The sequence below is a fragment of the Nerophis lumbriciformis genome, linkage group LG03 (genome assembly GCF_033978685.3).
Source record: "Nerophis lumbriciformis linkage group LG03, RoL_Nlum_v2.1, whole genome shotgun sequence".
Classification (NCBI taxonomy): domain Eukaryota; kingdom Metazoa; phylum Chordata; class Actinopteri; order Syngnathiformes; family Syngnathidae; genus Nerophis; species Nerophis lumbriciformis.
Genome location: NC_084550.2, coordinates 1,182,581 through 1,202,078, shown reverse-complemented (window position 1 = coordinate 1,202,078; position 19,498 = coordinate 1,182,581). Strand labels below are relative to the sequence as shown.

General features: G+C 31.0%; 2 protein-coding genes across 2 annotated transcripts in view; one reads left to right on the top strand and one right to left on the bottom strand.

Moving 5' to 3' along the window:
• cnot6l (CCR4-NOT transcription complex, subunit 6-like) overlaps positions 1 to 8,746 on the bottom strand; it is a 29,552-nt gene extending 20,806 nt beyond the window's left edge. Inside the window, exons 1-2 of the mRNA XM_061931682.1 lie at positions 8,586 to 8,746; positions 5,119 to 5,240 (exon numbers count right to left, since the gene is read on the bottom strand). Coding sequence (XP_061787666.1) covers positions 5,119 to 5,230 — 112 coding nt within the window. The 5' untranslated portion in view covers positions 5,231 to 5,240; positions 8,586 to 8,746. The remainder of the gene's footprint in view (positions 1 to 5,118; positions 5,241 to 8,585) is intronic.
• A 6,564-nt stretch (positions 8,747 to 15,310) lies between these two features.
• The window catches only part of mrpl1 (mitochondrial ribosomal protein L1), a 30,567-nt gene continuing 26,379 nt past the window's right edge, over positions 15,311 to 19,498 (top strand). Inside the window, exons 1-2 of the mRNA XM_061931673.1 lie at positions 15,311 to 15,450; positions 17,540 to 17,660. Coding sequence (XP_061787657.1) covers positions 15,381 to 15,450; positions 17,540 to 17,660 — 191 coding nt within the window. The 5' untranslated portion in view covers positions 15,311 to 15,380. The remainder of the gene's footprint in view (positions 15,451 to 17,539; positions 17,661 to 19,498) is intronic.

Genomic DNA, 19,498 nt, shown 5'->3' with positions numbered 1-19,498 from the left:
ATCACATGTAGATGTATTGTATCTGCTACTGGGGGAAAAAAAATACTTTAATTTTTTTTTTTTTTTTTTTAAAAGGCCGACACCCATATAGATCTTTTTAAAAAAAATACTAAATAGTGGTATCACATGTGTATATATTGTATCTGCTACTTGAAAAAAATATATAAATATTTTTTAAAAAGGCCGATACCGATATAAATGAAGTTATTATTTTAGAGATACTAAATACTGGTATCACATGTGTAAATATTGTATCTGCTGATGTAGTTCTGTTGTAGTTGTTTAAAAAAATAAAAATAAAAAAATAATTTCAAAAAAGGCTGATATCGACTATTTTATTACATTTTCATATGTGCATGTATTGTATCTGCTGATGTAGTTACGTTGTACTTGTTTAAAAAATAAATAAATAAATAAAGGCCAATACCGGTATTGGTTATTTTAATATTATTTTGGAAATACTAAAAACTGTTATCACATGTAGATGTATTGTATCTGCTACTGGAAAAAATATATATACTTTGAAAAAAAATTTTTATTTTTTTATTTTTTTAAAAGGCTGATACCCATATAGATCTTTTAAAAAAAAAAAACTAAATAGTGGTATCACATGTGTATATATTGTATCTGCTGACGTAGTTCTGTTGTAGTTGTTTAAAAAAATAAAAATAAAAAAATAATTTAAATAAAAAAGGCTGATATCGACTATTTTATTACATTTTCATATGTGCATGTATTGTACCTGCTGATGTAGTTACGTTGTACTTGTTTAAAAAATAAATAAATAAATAAAGGCCGATACCGGTATTGGTTATTTTATTATTATTTTGGAAATACTAAAAACTGTTATCACATGTAGATGTATTGTATCTGCTACTGGAAAAAATATATATACTTTGAAAAAAAAAATTTTATTTTTTTATTTTTTTTAAAGGCCGATACCCATATAGATCTTTTAAAAAAAAAAAACTAAATAGTGGTATCACATGTGTATATATTGTATCTGCTACTTGAATAAAATATATATATATTTTCTAAAAAAGGCCGATACCGATATAAATTAAGTTATTATTTTAGAGATACTAAATACTGGTATCACATGTGTATATATTGTATCTGCTGATGTAGTTCTGTTGTAGTTGTTTAAAAAAATAAAAATAAAAAAATAATTAAAAAAAAAAGGCTGATATCGACTATTTTATTACATTTTCATATGTGCATGTATTGTATCTGCTGATGTAGTTACGTTGTACTTGTTTAAAAAATAAATAAATAAATAAAGGCCGATACCGGTATCGGTTATTTTATTATTATTTTGGAAATACTAAAAACTGTTATCACATGTAGATGTATTGTATCTGCTACTGGGAAAAATATATATACTTTTAAAAAAAAAATTGTATTTATTTATTTTTTTAAAAGGCCGATACCCATATAGATCTTTTTTTTTTTAAATACTAAATAGTGGTATCACATGTGTATATATTGTATCTGCTACTTGAAAAAAATATATAAATATTTTTTAAAAAGGCCGATACCCATATAGATCTTTAAAAAAAACAAACTAAATAGTGGTATCACATGTGTATATATTGTATCTGCTACTTGAATAAAATAGATATATATTTTTTTAAAAGGTCGATACCGATATAAATGAAGTTATTATTTTAGAGATACTAAATACTGGTATCACATGTGTATATATTGTATCTGCTGATGTAGTTCTGTTGTAGTTGTTTAAAAAAATAAAAATAAAAAAATAATTAAAAAAAAAAGGCTGATATCGACTATTTTATTACATTTTCATATGTGCATGTATTGTATCTGCTGATGTAGTTACGTTGTACTTGTTTAAAAAATAAATAAATAAATAAAGGCCGATACCGGTATTGGTTATTTTATTATTATTTTGGAAATACTAAAAACTGTTATCACATGTAGATGTATTGTATCTGCTACTGGAAAAAATATATATACTTTTTTTAAATGTTTTATTTTTTTTTAAAGGCCGATACTCATATAGATCTTTTTAAAAAAAAATACTAAATAGTGGTATCACATGTGTATATATTGTATCTGCTGATGTAGTTCTGTTGTAGTTGTTTAAAAAAATAAAAAAATAAAAATAATTTAAAAAAAAGGCTGATATCGACTATTTTATTACATTTTCATATGTGTATGTATTGTATCTGCTGATGTAGTTACGTTGTACTTGTTTAAAAAATAAATAAATAAAGGCCAATACCGGTATTGGTTATTTTATTATTATTTTGGAAATACTAAAAACTGTTATCACATGTAGATGTATTGTATCTGCTACTGGAAAAAATATATATACTTTTTTTAAATGTTTTATTTTTTTTTAAAGGCCGATACTCATATAGATCTTTTTTTTTAAAAATACTAAATAGTGGTATCACATGTGTATATATTGTATCTGCTGATGTAGTTCTGTTGTAGTTGTTTAAAAAAATAAAAAAATAAAAATAATTTAAAAAAAAGGCTGATATCGACTATTTTATTACATTTTCATATGTGTATGTATTGTATCTGCTGATGTAGTTACGTTGTACTTGTTTAAAAAATAAATAAATAAATAAAGGCCAATTGGTTATTTTAATATTATTTTGGAAATACTAAATACTGTTATGACATCTAGATGTATTGTATCTGCTACTGGAAAAAATATATATACTTTTTTTTTTTTTTTTTAAAGGCCGATACTCATATAGATCTTTTTAAAAAAAATACTAAATAGTAGTATCACATGTGTATATATTGTATCTGCTGATGTAGTTACGTTGTACTTGTTTAAAAAATAAATAAATAAATAAAGGCCGATACCGGTATTGGTTATTTTAATATTATTTTGGAAATACTAAAAACTGTTATCACATGTAGATGTATTGTATCTGCTACTGGGAAAAATATATATACTTTAAAAAAAAAAAGTGTATTTATTTATTTTTTTAAAAGGCCGATACCCATATAGATCTTTTTTTTTTTAAATACTAAATAGTGGTATCACATGTGTATATATTGTATCTGCTACTTGAAAAAAATAAATAAATATTTTTTAAAAAGGCCAATACCGATATAAATTAAGTTATTATTTTAGAGATACTAAATAGTGGTATCACATGTGTATATATTGTATCTGCTGATGTAGTTCTGTTGTAGTTGTTTAAAAAAATAAAAATAAAAAAATAATTAAAAAAAAAAGGCTGATATCGACTATTTTATTACATTTTCATATGTGCATGTATTGTATCTGCTGATGTAGTTACGTTGTACTTGTTTAAAAAATAAATAAATAAATAAAGGCCGATACCGGTATTGGTTATTTTAATATTATTTTGGAAATACTAAAAACTGTTATCACATGTAGATGTATTGTATCTGCTACTGGGAAAAATATATATACTTAAAAAAAAAAAAGTGTATTTATTTATTTTTTTAAAAGGCCGATACCCATATAGATCTTTTTTTTTTTAAATACTAAATAGTGGTATCACATGTGTATATATTGTATCTGCTACTTGAAAAAAATAAATAAATATTTTTTAAAAAGGCCGATACCGATATAAATTAAGTTATTATTTTAGAGATACTAAATAGTGGTATCACATGTGTATATATTGTATCTGCTGATGTAGTTCTGTTGTAGTTGTTTAAAAAAATTAAAATAAAAAAATAATTAAAAAAAAGGCTGATATCGACTATTTTATTACATTTTCATATGTGAATGTATTGTATCTGCTGATGTAGTTACGTTGTACTTGTTTGAAAAATAAATAAATAAATAAAGGCCAATACCGGTATTGGTTATTTTAATATTATTTTGGAAATACTAAAAACTGTTATCACATGTAGATGTATTGTATCTGCTACTGGAAAAATATATATACTTTAAAAAAAAAAATTGTATTTATTTATTTTTTTAAAAGGCCGATACCCATATAGATCTTTTTTTTTTAAATACTAAATAGTGGTATCATATGTGTATATATTGTATCTGCTACTTGAAAAAAATATATAAATATTTTTTAAAAAGGCCGATACCGATATAAATGAAGTTATTATTTTAGAGATACTAAATAGTGGTATCACATGTGTATATTTTGTATCTGCTGATGTAGTTCTGTTGTAGTTGTTTAAAAAAATAAAATAAAAATAAAAAAATAATTTAAAAAAAGGCTGATAGACTATTTTATTACATTTTCATATGTGCATGTATTGTATCTGCTGATGTAGTTACGTTGTACTTGTTTAAAAAATAAATAAATAAATAAAGGCCGATACTGGTATTGGTTATTTTAATATTATTTTGGAAATACTAAAAACTGTTCTCACATCTAGATGTATTGTATCTGCTACTGGAAAAAATATATATACTTTAAAAAAAAAAATTGTATTTATTTTTTTTTTTTAAAGGCCGATACCCATATAGATCTTTTAAAAAAAAAAAACTAAATAGTGGTATCACATGTGTATATATTGTATCTGCTACTTGAAAAAAATATATAAATATTTTTTTAAAAGGCCGATACCGATATAAATTAAGTTATTATTTTAGAGATACTAAATACTGGTATCACATGTGTATATATTGTATCTGCTGACGTAGTTCTGTTGTAGTTGTTTAAAAAAATAAAAATAAAATAATAAAAAAATAAAAAAGGCTGATATCGACTATTTTATTACATTTTCATATGTGCATGTATTGTATCTGCTGATGTAGTTACGTTGTGCTTGTTTAAAAAATAAATAAATAAAAGGCCGATACCGGTATTGGTTATTTTATTATTATTTTGGAAATACTAAAAACTGTTATCACATGTAGATGTATTGTATCTGCTACTGGAAAAATATATATACTTTTTTTTTTTTTTTTAAAGGCCGATACCGATATAGATATTTAAAAAAAAAAAAACTAAATAGTGGTATCACATGTGTATATGTTGTATCTGCTGATGTAGTTCTGTTGTAGTTGTAAAAAAACAAAAGTCTGATATCGATTATTTAATGAAATTTTTATATGTGTACATATTGTATCTGCTGATGTGGTTGTCAAAAAGAGAGCAAAAAAAACAAGTGCGATAGTGAAAGCCGACCAACCAGATATCTCCAGCTCCAACCACTGAGACTTCTTCCCGCTGGCCACCTCCTCCGCTGACATGATGGTGTAACATCGGCGAGGATCTGGAGGATCATATTTTTCTTTTGGCATTCCGGGTGATCTGTGGGAAGGTTCCACTCTGGGTCACTGCCACGGTACTTGGGCAAACCATCGCGGCGTATCATAGCAACCCCCTGCGTAGCATTAGCATGTTGCTAACAAGATAGTTCTTTTTCACCTGCTGGTAAATAGTAACATTCCTGCGTGCAGCCTGGTATGTGGACGAATCGACTCTTTTGAGTCAACCATCGCAACCGACTCTGTTGGGAGCCGTTCGTTGGGGAGCCTTTTTTTGTGCACATACAGTTAAAGCGTAGACAGGGAAACAAATAGTCAAACAGCAGCTTTGATTACATGTTTTATACATTATAAAAAAACATATATATATTTATAAATATATAATGTATTTTATTTTAAAGGAAGTTTTCTTATACGAGTAATTCAAGTGTACACGCATACAAATGTCTATTCATATTTTAATAATGTTCTAATTACTTAGGTCTACTACACTACTGTGTTATATCATTATGGTGTAGAGATGCGCGGTTTGCGGACACAACCGCGGAGTCCGCGGATTATCCGCGGATCGGGCGGATTAAATTAAAAAAAATAAGATTTTATCCGCGCGCGGGTCGGGTCGGGCGGATTAATTGCCGGGGGCGCGTAACAGGGGTCACTCCGCGCGCAGTGCGCTCACGAAAGGGGTGGGGCTCACCCTGGTTGATATAGAGAGCAGGACGGTGGCCATGGAAGTCGGAACCCGCTAAGGAGTGTGTAACAACCCACCTGCCGAATCAACTAGCCCTGAAAATGGATGGCGCTGGAGCGTCAGGCCCATACCTGGCCGTCGCCAACAGCGAGACGCGCTTGGAGGTGCGCTCAGCGCGGCTCCCATATGATTGCGCACTGGTGTGCGTCTGGGTCGTGACAGCGTGGCACGCGAAAGTCTGTGCTGCATTGGATCTGTCTCCTTTCTTTAACAGGCAAACGCTTTATAACCTCACCATACCTGCCAACTTTTGAAATCAGAAAAACCTAGTAGCCAGGGTCCAAGGGCCGCAGGCCCCGGTAGGTCCAGGACAAAGTCCTGGTGGAGGGTTCAGGGCTTCGCCCCCCGACGCAAAATTATTATTAGCATTCAGACAGGTTAAAATGTTGCTAAAACCATCACTTTTCTATCAGTCACAGTGACTTTTCAAAACAAAAATATTACAGCAAAAATCATATGGGTTGATTGACATGTTTATTCTGTAAGCTAACTTCAATAGTTTGAAATTATTTTGACAGTTAATGCCAGTTATCCTGTCAACCTTTCACAAGACTTCAATTTGTTCATTGAAAGTATAAACACTTTTTACAGTAAACAAATGGTAAAACAGTACTAAACAATTCCATTAAAAAAAAAAAATTGGTGTCATTATTAACTTTCTGTCCAAGCTTGTATAATCTACTGCCTTGTTCAATTGTAAAAAATATTCTGTGCCTAAAATTCACATTTCTATCACAATTATCATACTGTAAACATGGTAAGCTAACTTCATTAAAATTAATAGTCCTGTCAATAGCATGGAATTACAATTCAAATGTAGTTTTTTTGTAAGCCTTTCAAAAGAGTTCAAAATATGAAAAATGAATGAAAATTAATTGAAGCCATCAGACACTTGAAAAGTGGCACATCACATCTCTAATGTAATCGTTTGAACTTTTCAACAGAAATAGCACTGCAAAAATATTAAGGACATACTTCTGTATTTTGGTAGTTATGCTGTCAACATTTAACAAGATTTCTTCAACTTGGACTTGAAAGCATAAATAGTATAAACACTTTTAACAGTATGTCGTGCTGTGAAATACAGCCGACAGGATTGCGCACCAAACACGAAGCAAGGCCAAAGCGCATGCATGGTGCAGGAGAACAAAGGACTTCTTTCATTTAAGGTTTGTGATAAACCATCAAACTCATTCGTTAAAAGGACTCTATAGTAATATAAAGCGAATTTTTCTGGACATTATCATGCAAGAAAAGTTTATTTTTGGGACCGCGATCACCGCGTAATGATTTTTAAAGGTTGCATTACAAACATTTAACTGTCCCATGTGATCAGCCAGTGTGATTGGAAGTCCATGCTCAATTATTGCCTCCGTAAATAAAACTTCGGCATTTATCACATCCAAAGAATCTGTTTGGGCGACGAAAAACGTTGAAAGTTTTCCACTTGTATCGCTAGCAACGGCATTAGACTTGTGTTTTTTTGTCCCAACGTGGTCTTTTACATCGCTAATTCCTCCGTGTCCGATCGAAAAATCTTGTCTGCACAAGGTGCAATTCGCGTAGTTTTCACCCTTTTTTTTTATTTTTTTTTATTAATATTAGATATATAACAACGGGCGGGTGCGGGCGGATGGCGGGCGGGTGCAGTTCTGATCAAACGTTACATCGGGTGGATGGCGGATGGTTGACGACTTTCTGACGCGGTTGCGGATGAAATAAATTGCCTATCCGCGCATCTCTATTATGGTGGTACTTGATGAATACTTAGGTCTACTACACTACTGTGTTATATGATTATGGTGGTACTTGATGAATACTTAGGTCTACTACACTACTGTGTTATATGATTATGGTGGTACTTGATGAATACTTAGGTCTACTACACTACTGTGTTATATGATTATGGTGGTACTTGATGAATACTTAGGTCTACTACACTACTGTGTTATATGATTATGGTGGTACTTGATGAATACTTGGGTCTACTACACTACTGTGTGAAATGATTATGGTGGTACTTGATGAATACTTAGGTCTACTACACTACTGTGTTATATGATTATGGTGGTACTTGATGAATACTTAGGTCTACTACACTATTTCTAAGAACTTTTGAAGGGCTCCTTTTGAAGATGGATATTAATAACCACAACAATGATTGCGTCACACTCCTTGAGAGGACGTGCGTGACGTCACGCGGCCACGAGGTGACAAGTTTGCACAAAAGTCTTACATAAGTTGTTGACACACGAGCCACGTGACTGGCGGCACGAGGCGACACGCGCACAAATACAGCGTGGAATATAGAATATTCGACTTGTTGATCGGGGTGTGCCAACTTAGAAGTGGAAAGTGGGCGCGGGTGTCAAAGTGCAGCAACAACAGCTGTGGCGCCAAACATAGCCGCCCCACGTGACTGCCAGCTGTCACTCACCTGCCACTCAGGTAGCCCCGCCCCCCGCCGACACGTTGAATAAGGCGAATAAAAGGTGGCGGAGTTGAAGCGTCGAGCAGGGCGCTTGATTTGTGCGCCGAGCGGCGGTGAAGAAGCGCGCCGCCGGCCAGCGCCAGGCGGCGTCCCGCGGCGGACACGAGCCTTGAACGACACACACTCGCAGCCGTCTTTAGTCTTACCTTCATCCGGGGCGGCAGGCGAGTCAAGGCGGAAGAATGTGCGGCGACATGCGGACGTGACTGCTGTCTGCGGGAGGCGTCCCGACTACCGACTACCGACTACCGACCCTCAGCGTCTCGGAAACAACCAGCCGCACTTCCGCTCGTGTCCGACAGCGCGACCCCGTCCGCTCCTACGAGTGCGAGCATTAATGCTATCGCTGAGAGACAAGAAACTATAACAGCTTTTTTTTTAGGCTCTCATGTGGAAAACTTGTTTTTATAACCTTGCTTTATAAAAAAAATATATATACCTAAATGCTAAGTCAAAATGATGTGGTCAAAAGTCGAAATTTTGAGATAAAAAGTCATAATAATGAGATAACACGTCATAATAATGAGATAAAAAGTATTTTTTTAGGTAATGTCATGATAATGAGATACAAAGTCGATAGTTTGAGATAAAAAGTCGAAATTTTGACGTATAAAGTCAAAATATTCAGATAGAAAGTCATAAATATGAGATAAAAAGTCAATATTGAGATAAAAAGTCAAAATTTTGACATGTAAAGTCAAAATATTCAGATAAAAAGTCATAAATATGAGATAAAAAGTCAACATTTTGAGATAAAAAGACTATATTGGGATAAAGGTTAAAAATATGAGATAAAAAGTCAAATGTTTGAGACAAAAAGTCATGATTATAAGATAAAAAGTCAATCAATCAATCAATCAATGTTTATTTATATAGCCCTAAATCACAAGTGTCTCAAAGGGCTGCACAAGCCACAACCACATCCTCGGTATAGCCCACAAGTCGAAATTTTTTAGATAAAAAGTCAAAATATTGAGATTAAAAAGTCATAAATATAAGATAAAAAGTCAACCATTTTTAGATGTCATAATTATGAGATAAAAATTCTCAATTTTGAGTTAAAAAGTCATAATTATGAGATTAAAAAGTCAAATTTTTTTAGATAAAAAGTCATAATTATGAGATTAAAAAGTCAATTTTTTTAGATAAAAAGTCAAATTTTTTAGATAAAAAGTCAAATTCTTTAGATAAAAAGTCAAAATGTTAAGATAAAAAGTCGAAATTTTGACATATAAAGTCAAAATATTCAGATAAAGTGAAAATTTTGACATATAAAGTCAAAATATTCAGATAAAAAGTCATAAATATGAGATAAAAAGTCAACAATTTGAGATAAAAAGACTATATTGCGATAAAGGTTAAAAATATGAGATACAAAGTCAAATGTTTGAGACAAAAAGTCATGATTATAAGATAAAAAGTCGAAATTTTTTGGATAAAAAGTCAAAATATTGAGATAAAAAGTCAAAATATTGAGATAAAAAGTCATAAATATGGGATGAAGTCAAATTTTTTAGATGAAAAGTCAATTTTGAGATTAAAAAGTTATAAATATGAGATAAAAAGTCAACAATTTTTAGATGTCATAATTATGAGATAAAAATTCTCAATTTTGAGTTAAAAAGTCATAATGATGAGATTAAAAAGTCACATTTTTTAGATAAAAAGTCAATTTTTTTAGATAAAAAGTCAAATTTTTTAGATAAAAAGTAAAAAATATGAGATAAAAAGTCAACAATTTTGAGATAAAAAGTCAATATTGAGATAAAAAGTCATAATTATGAGATAAAAAGTCGAAATTTTGACATATAAAGTCAAAATATTCAGATAAAAAGTCATAAATATGAGATAAGAAGTCGAAATTTTGACATATAAAGTCAAAATATTCAGATAAAAAGTCATAAATATGAGACAAAAAGTCAACAATTTTTAGATGTCATAAATATGAGATAAAAAGTCAACAATTTGAGATAAAAAGACTATATTGCGATAAAGGTTAAAAATATGAGATAAAAAGTCAAATGTTTGAGACAAAAAGTCATGATTATAAGATAAAAAGTCGAAATTTTTTAGATAAAAAGTCAAAATATTGAGATAAAAAGTCATAAATATGGGATAAAGTCACATTTTTGAGATGAAAAGTCAATTTTGAGATTAAAAAGTCATAAATATGAGATAAAAAGTCAACCATAATTATGAGATAAAAATTCTCAATTTTGAGTTAAAAAGTCATAATTATGAGATTAAAAAGTACATTTTTTTAGATAAAAAGTCAAATTTTTTAGATAAAAAGTCAAATTTTTTAAAGTTAAAAAAAGTTAAAGTACCAATGATTGTCACACACACACTAGGTGTGGCGAAATTATTCTCTGCATTTGACCCATCACCCTTGATCACCCCCTGGGAGGTGAGGGGAGCAGTGGGCAGCAGCGGTGGCCGCGCCCGGGAATCATTTTTGGTGATTTAACCCCCAATTCCAACCCTTAATGCTGAGTGCCAAGCAGGGAGGTAATGGGTCCCATTTTTATAGTCTTTGGTATGACTCGGCCGGGGTTTGAACTCACAACCTACCGATCTCAGGGCGGACACTCTAACCACTAGGCCACTGAGTAGGTTTTAGTTAAAAAGTAGGTTTTAGTTAAAAAGTCAAATTTTTTAGATAAAAAGTAAAAAATATGAGATAAAAAGTCATAATTATGAGATAAAAAGTCGAAATTTTGACATATAAAGTCAAAATATTCAGATAAAAAGTCATAAATATGAGATAAAAAGTCAACATTTTGAGATAAAAAGACTATATTGGGATAAAGGTTAAAAATATAAAATAAAAAGTCAAATATTTGAGAAAAAAAGTCATGATTATAAGATAAAAAAGTCGAAATGTTGACATAAAAAGTCAAAATATTGAGATAAAAAGTCAAAATATTGAGATAAAAAGTCATAAATATGGGATGAAGTCAAATTTTTGAGATGAAAAGTCAATTTTGAGATTAAAAAGTCATAAATATGAGATAAAAAGTCAACAATTTTTAGATGTCATAATTATGAGATAAAAATTCTAAATTTTGAGTTAAAAAGTCATAATTATGAGATTAAAAAGTAAATTTTTTTAGATAAAAAGTCAAATTTTTTAGATAAAAGTCAAATTTTTTAGATAAAAAGTCAAATTTTTTAGATAAAAAGTAAAAAATATGAGATAAAAAGTCAACAATTTTGAGATAAAAACTCAATATTGAGATAAAAAGTCATAATTATGAGATAAAAAGTCGAAATTTTGACATATAAAGTCAAAATATTCAGATAAAAAGTCATAAATATGAGATAAAAAGTCAACATTTTGAGATAAAAAGACTATATTGGGATAAAGGTTAAAAATATAAAATAAAAAGTCAAATATTTGAGAAAAAAAGTCATGATTATAAGATAAAAAAGTCGAAATTTTGACATAAAAAGTCAAAATATTGAGATAAAAAGTCAAAATATTGAGATAAAAAGTCATAAATATGGGATGAAGTCAAATTTTTGAGATGAAAAGTCAATTTTGAGATTAAAAAGTCATAAATATGAGATAAAAAGTCAACAATTTTTAGATGTCATAATTATGAGATAAAAATTCTAAATTTTGAGTTAAAAAGTCATAATTATGAGATTAAAAAGTAAATTTTTTTAGATAAAAAGTCAAATTTTTTAGATAAAAGTCAAATTTTTTAGATAAAAAGTCAAATTTTTTAGATAAAAAGTAAAAAATATGAGATAAAAAGTCAACAATTTTGAGATAAAAACTCAATATTGAGATAAAAAGTCATAATTATGAGATAAAAAGTCGAAATTTTGACATATAAAGTCAAAATATTCAGATAAAAAGTCATAAATATGAGATAAAAAGTCAACATTTTGAGATAAAAAGACTATATTGGGATAAAGGTAAAAAATATGAGACAAAAAGTCATGATTATAAAATAAAAAGTCGAAATTTTTTAGATAAAAAGTCAAAATATTGAGATAAAAAGTCATAAATATGGGATAAAGTCACATTTTTGAGATGAAAAGTCAATTTTGAGATTAAAAAGTCATAAATATGAGATAAAAAGTCAACCATTTTTAGATGTCATAATTATGAGATAAAAATTCTCAATTTTGAGTTAAAAAGTCATAATTATGAGATTAAAAAGTCAAAATTTTTAGATAAAAAGTCAAATTTTTTAGATAAAAATTCAAAATGTTAAGATAAAAAGTAAAATATATGAGCTAAAAAGTCAACAATTTTGAGATAAAAAAAGTCAATATTGAGATAAAAAGTCATAATTATGAGATAAAAAGTCGAAATTTTGACATATAAAGTCAAAATATTCAGATAAAAAGTCACAAATATGAGATAAGAAGTCAACATTTTTAGATAAAAAGTCAATATTAAGATAAAAAGTCGAAATTTTGACATATAAAGTCAAAATATTCAGATATAAAGTCACAAATATGAGATAAGAAGTCAACATTTTTAGATAAAAAGTCAATATTAAGATAAAAAGTCGAAATTTTGAGATATAAAGTCAAAATATTCAGATAAAAAGTCATAAATATGAGATAAGTCAACATTTTGAGATGGAAAAAGTCTATATTGCGATTAAAGGTAAAAAATATGAGATAAAAAGTCGACATTTTGAGATAAAAAGTCAAAATATTGAGATAAAATTTCATAAATATGAGACAAAAAGTCAACAATTTTTAGATGTCCTAATGTTGAGATATAAATTCTAAATTTTGAGTTAAAAAGTCATAATTATGAGATTTTTTAAATAAAAAGTCAAAATATTCAGATAAAAAGTCATAAATATGAGATAAGTCAACATTTTGAGATGAAAAAGTCTATATTGCGATTAAAGGTAAAAAATATGAGATAAAAAGTCGACATTTTGAGATAAAAAGTCAAAATATTGAGATAAAATTTCATAAATATGAGACAAAAAGTCAACAATTTTTAGATGTCCTAATGTTGAGATATAAATTCTAAATTTTGAGTTAAAAAGTCATAATTATGAGATTTTTTAGATAAAAAGTCAAAATGTTAAGATAAAAAGTCATAAATATGAGATAAAGAGTCAAGATTTTGAGATAAAAAGCCAATATTTAGATAAAAAGTCATAATTATGAGATAAAAAGTCGACATTTTGAGATAAAAAGTCAAAATATTGAGATAAAATGTCATAAATATGAGACAAAAAGTCAACAATTTTTAGATGTCCTAGTGTTGGATAGAAATTCTAAATTTTGAGTTAAAAAGTCATAATTATGAGATTTTTTTAGATAAAAAGTCAAAATGTTAAGATAAAAAGTCATAAATATGAGATAGAAAGTCAAAATGTTGAGATAAAAAGCCAATATTGAGATAAAAAGTCATAATTATGAGATAAAAAGTCGAAATTTTGAGATATACAGTCAAAACATTCAGATAAAAAGTCATAAATATGAGATAAAAAGTCAACATCTTGAGATAAAAAAAAATCTATATTGTGATAAAAGGTAAAAAATATGAGATAAAAAGTCACATTCTTGAGATAAAAAAAAGTCATAATTATAAGATAAAAAGTCGACATTTTGAGATAAAAAGTCAAAATATTGAGATAAAAGTCATAAATATGAGATAAAAAGTCAAATTTTTGAGTTAGTCATAAACAATAGATAAAAAGTCAACAAATTTTAGATGTCATAATTTTGAGATAAAAAGTCATAATTATGAGACAAAATGTCGAAATTATGAGATAATAAATCGAAATTTTGAGATAAAAGTCCATCCATCCATAAAAGTCATATTGACATTAAATGTGAAATTATGAGATTAAAAAAATCGAAATCATCAGATTTAAAAAACATAATGATGAAATAAAAAATCGAACTTTTGAGATAAAAGTCATAATGGTGAGATAAAAAGTTTTTTTTTTTTTTTAGAAAGTCACAATTATGATATAAAATGTCAAAATTATGAGGTAAAAAGTCATAAATATAAGATAATAAAGGGGAAATGATGAGATAAAAAGTCGAAATTTTGAGGAAAAAATCATTTACATAAAATGTTAAAATTATGAGATAAGAAAATCGAAATTGTGAGATTAAAAGTCAATTTGTGAGATAAAAAGTGTACATTTTTAGATAAAAATTAATGTTTAAATGTCAAAATTATGAGATGAAAAAATTCGAAATTATTAGATAAAAAAACTAAAAATTATGAAATAAAAAGTCGAAATTTTGAGATAAACGTCACAATGATGAGATAAAAAGTATTTGTTTAGGAAAAAGTCATAATTATGAGATAAAATCTCAAAATGATGAGGTAAAAAGTCATAAATATAAGATAATGAAGTAGAAATGATGAGATAAAAAGTCGATATTTTGAGGAAAAAAATAATTGAGATAAAGTGTTAAAATTATGAGATAAGAAAATCGAAATTGTGAGATTAAAAGTCATAATTACGAGATAAAAATGTATAATTATAGTATAAAATGTCGAAATTATGAGACAAGTAAATGGAAATTATGAGATAAAAAGTCATAATAATGAAATAAGGAAGTCGAAACTGAGATAAAATGTCAAAATTCTCAGATAAAAAAAATCGAAATTATGAGGTGAGAAAGTCACAATTTTATGAGATGAAAAGGTATCAAAATAGTCTTATTTCTGAGATAATTTCCACTGTTTAATCCATAACTATGACTTTTTATCTCATAATCACCCTTCCATCCATCCATTTACTACCGCTTGTCCCTCTCCATAACAGTTTTTGTTCTATAATGTCATGTCAAATGTACATTTTTAAATACAAAAATATGTACCTTTCGTGGAAAATATTATTAACCTTTGTGAAAGCAAAACGTCATTTGCTCGCGGAAGTTGACGGTTTTTTTTGCGACGAGGTGCGACTTGCGAGGCGGAACCAACTTTCGTGTTGATGTTGTTCGGCTCCGGACGAGTTAGGTCGCGCACCAACATGGCTGCCTGCTCGCGCACTGCATGGAAAGGTCAGCTAAGTTTGTTTTACTTTCACTTCTAACATCTGACTCTTGTTTGTGTGTGGACGATGAAACTTAGGAGCACTTTTTTGCGCGCATCGGCGCATTTGTTGTTGGATAAAAAAAGGCCGCCGAGTTGCCTCTTCCTGTGGCTAACTGTTAGCTAGCTAGCTGTCAATGACGTCACTTTATGGCAGCTAAACTCGATTAGATATTTCATGTGAGTTTATATATGTCGCCTATACTGTATAAAACTACAACATAACAAACGCGGAGGCTCCAGTTTTAAACGAGGACCACTTTATTAGCGTTCTTTTTAAACCTCCGCTCCACTACAACGTGACGCCACTTCCGCTCTTAGCGCCTTCAAAATAAGAGCTCAAGGCATACAGGTAAAAGCCAGTAAATTAGAATATTTTGAAAAACTTGATTTATTTCAGTAATTGCATTCAAAGGGTGTAACTTGTACATTATATTTATTCATTGCACACAGACTGATGCATTCAAATGTTTATTTCATTTAATTTTGATGATTTGAAGTGGCAACAAATGAAAATCCAAAATTCCGTGTGTCACAAAATGAGAATATTACTTAAGGCTAATACAAAAAAGGGATTTTTAGAAATGTTGGCCAACTGAAAAGTATGAAAATGAAAAATATGAGCATGTACAATACTCAATACTTGGTTGGAGCTCCTTTTGCCTCAATTACTGCGTTAATGCGGCGTGGCATGGAGTCGATGAGTTTCTGGCACTGCTCAGGTGTTATGAGAGCCCAGGTTGCTCTGATAGTGGCCTTCAACTCTTCTGCGTTTTTGGGTCTGGCATTCTGCATCTTCCTTTTCACAATACCCCACAGATTTTCTATGGGGCTAAGGTCAGGGGAGTTGGCGGGCCAATTTAGAACAGAAATACCATGGTCCGTAAACCAGGCACGGGTAGATTTTGCGCTGTGTGCAGGCGCCAAGTCCTGTTGGAACTTGAAATCTCCATCTCCATAGAGCAGGTCAGCAGCAGGAAGCATGAAGTGCTCTAAAACTTGCTGGTAGACGGCTGCGTTGACCCTGGATCTCAGGAAACAGAGTGGACCGACACCAGCAGATGACATGGCACCCCAAACCATCACTGATGGTGGAAACTTTACACTAGACTTCAGGCAACGTGGATCCTGTGCCTCTCCTGTCTTCCTCCAGACTCTGGGACCTCGATTTCCAAAGGAAATACAAAAATTTGCTTTCGTCAGAAAACATGACTTTGGACCACTCAGCAGCAGTCCAGCTCTTTTTTTCCTTAGCCCAGGTGAGACGCTTTGCGCGCTGTTTCTTGGTCAACAGTGGCTTGACACGAGGTATGCGGCAGTTGAAACCCATGTCTTTCAAGCGTCTCTTGGTGGTGGATCTTGAAGCACTGACTCCAGCAGCTGTCCACTCCTTCTGAATCTCCCCCACATTTTTGAATGGGTTTTTTTTCACAATCTTGACCAGGGCGCGGTGATCCCTATCGCTTGTACACTTTTTCTGACCACAGTTTTTCCTTCCCTTTGCCTCTCTATTAATGTGTTTGGACACAGAGCTCTGAGAACAGCCAGCCTCTTCAGCAATAACCTTTTGTGTCTTTCCCTCCTTGTGCAATGTGTCGATGGTTGCCTTTTGGACAGCTGTCAAATCTGAAGTCTTCCCCATGTTTGTGTAGGCTTCAGAACTGGACTGAGAGACCATTTAAAGCCCTTTGCAGGTGTTTTGAGTTAATCAGCTGATTAGTTTGTGGCACCAGGTGTCTTCAAAATGTAACCCTTACACAATATTCTAATTTTGTGACACGGAATTTTGGATTTTCATTTGTTGCCACTTCAAATCATCAAAATTAAATGAAATAAACATTTGAATGCATCAGTCTGTGTGCAATGAATAAATATAATGTACAAGTTACACTTTTTGAATGCAATTACTGAAATAAATCAAGTTTTTCAAAATATTCTAATTTACTGGCTTTTACCTGTATACTGTATAACAGGAAGTTAACATCACAAAAACAGGTTACAAAAGTATTGGCTTCAACTTAACTTAACATTTAAAAAGACTCTCCCTCTTCGTTCTAGTTGTAGCAGGATGTGGGAGGCGGCTGCTGGAAGGCGGCTCTCCCACCTACGCTTCTTTCCCCGCCGGGTGCCTTCCCGCCAGATCCCTGGCTGCTGCTGCTGCTGCTGCTCCTGCTTTCAAGTGAGTTCAGAAGAAGACACCTGGTTCCAGTTACCATAGGGCTCGAAAGGACACGTGACTTTGCAGTGCATTGTGGGCATTTGTTGGCCGAAACCTTTTGTTTACATGGCTGTAGTTCAGTGTTTTTCAACCTTTTTTCAGCCAAGGCACATTTTTTTTCATTCAAAAAGAGGCACACCACCAGCAGAAACATAAAAAAATGAAACTCTACCAGGTTTTTTTTTAGTTTGTTGTTTTCCTGTGTTGTGCTTTAGTTCCGGTCTTGCGCTGTTATTTTGGTGGCTTTTTAACATTATAACTAGGGCTGCAGCTAACGATTATTTTTCTATCGATTAATCTATAGATTATTTTTTCGATTAATCGGTTAATCTATAGATTATTTTTTCGATTAATCTATAGATTATTTTTCCTTTTACCGATTTTTTTTTTAATTTAAAATGAAGAGGAAAAAATAAATGTAGGCCAGTTTTTTCAAAAGGCATGGCTTTTATTTACAAAAAAAAAAAGTATGGCCACTCAGTCAACATTGACAACAACATGACAAAATATTCTGTAACAATGTAAACATTTAAAACTTTTAACATTTAACAAAATTAAAAGTAGCTTATTTGCTTTTTAATGTGCAAATATAAAAGTAAACATCCAGTGCAAATCTTAATATTCTGGAATAGTATAAGCATTTCAAAAGTAAAAGTATTGCTTATTTTGCTTTAAAATGTGCAAAAATAAAGATAAACATCCAATACAAAAAAGTGCAAAACGGAAATATTCTGTAACAAGTGTAAACATTTCAACAAAAGTAAAAGTATTGCTTATTTGCTAAAATGTGCAAAAATAAAGCTAAACATCCAATACAAAAAAGTGTACAGTGTAAACATTTCAACAAAAGTAAAAGTATTGCTTATTTTGCTTAATAACACAACAATGATAGTATGATTAAAGTGAAAGTTAATTGTTGGTTTGTACATAGTATATGTAACTGTTAATGTTGTAAAAGGTATTTGCACAACTAATTAACGTTAGCGTTTGTGACACGTCTTGTGCCGTGGGGTTCTTTCAGGACCGACAGACTGAACGCCAGACGGCTTTGCCAGGTTTACAATCTTTTAATTTTACACAAAGTCTTTTCTCTTCCAACTGCGCGGATCGCGCACCTGGGCACGATTGCGGCGTCGCTCCCGGCGCGCCCCGCCTCGCCGCTCGCTCGCCGCCGCCGCCTCTCCACAGCGTTAAAGAGGAGCGCGTCTTTGTAAACACTGAACAGGCACGCCAAACGCGCCTCTCAGAGCGAAACGGTGCTTTAGTTTATGAATTTACAACGCAGATACAAATGACACATTCATGTTTTTGTGTAATAATGACAACGTATACGCACGCGGACGATTGACTTGTTGATGGTGATGGCAAGAACGCTGTCGGGGGTCTTCTTTTCAAATGTTCGTTCATAGCCGTTGTGCTGCTATGATAGGCCATTTCCGCTCGACACAGTGTGCATACAACAACATTATTAGGCCGTTTATTGAAATACTCCCACACTTTTGACGACTTTTGGCGTGCTTTTTTCCCCTCGCTCGCATCGTCTGCTTTGCGCTCCGCCATGACAGTAAAGTAGAGTGACGTAAATATGCGACGCGCCGACACACAAAAACGGCGTCGACGTATTTACGTAACCGATGACGTCGACTACGTCGACGCGTCGTTTCAGCCTTAATTATAACGTATATTTTTTTATTTTATTTGTGCACTATTGACCAGTGATGCAGTAAAAAGACTTACTGTATTTTTCAGACCATAGGGCGCACCGCCAATAAGCTGGTCTATTTGGGTCTATTGTCATA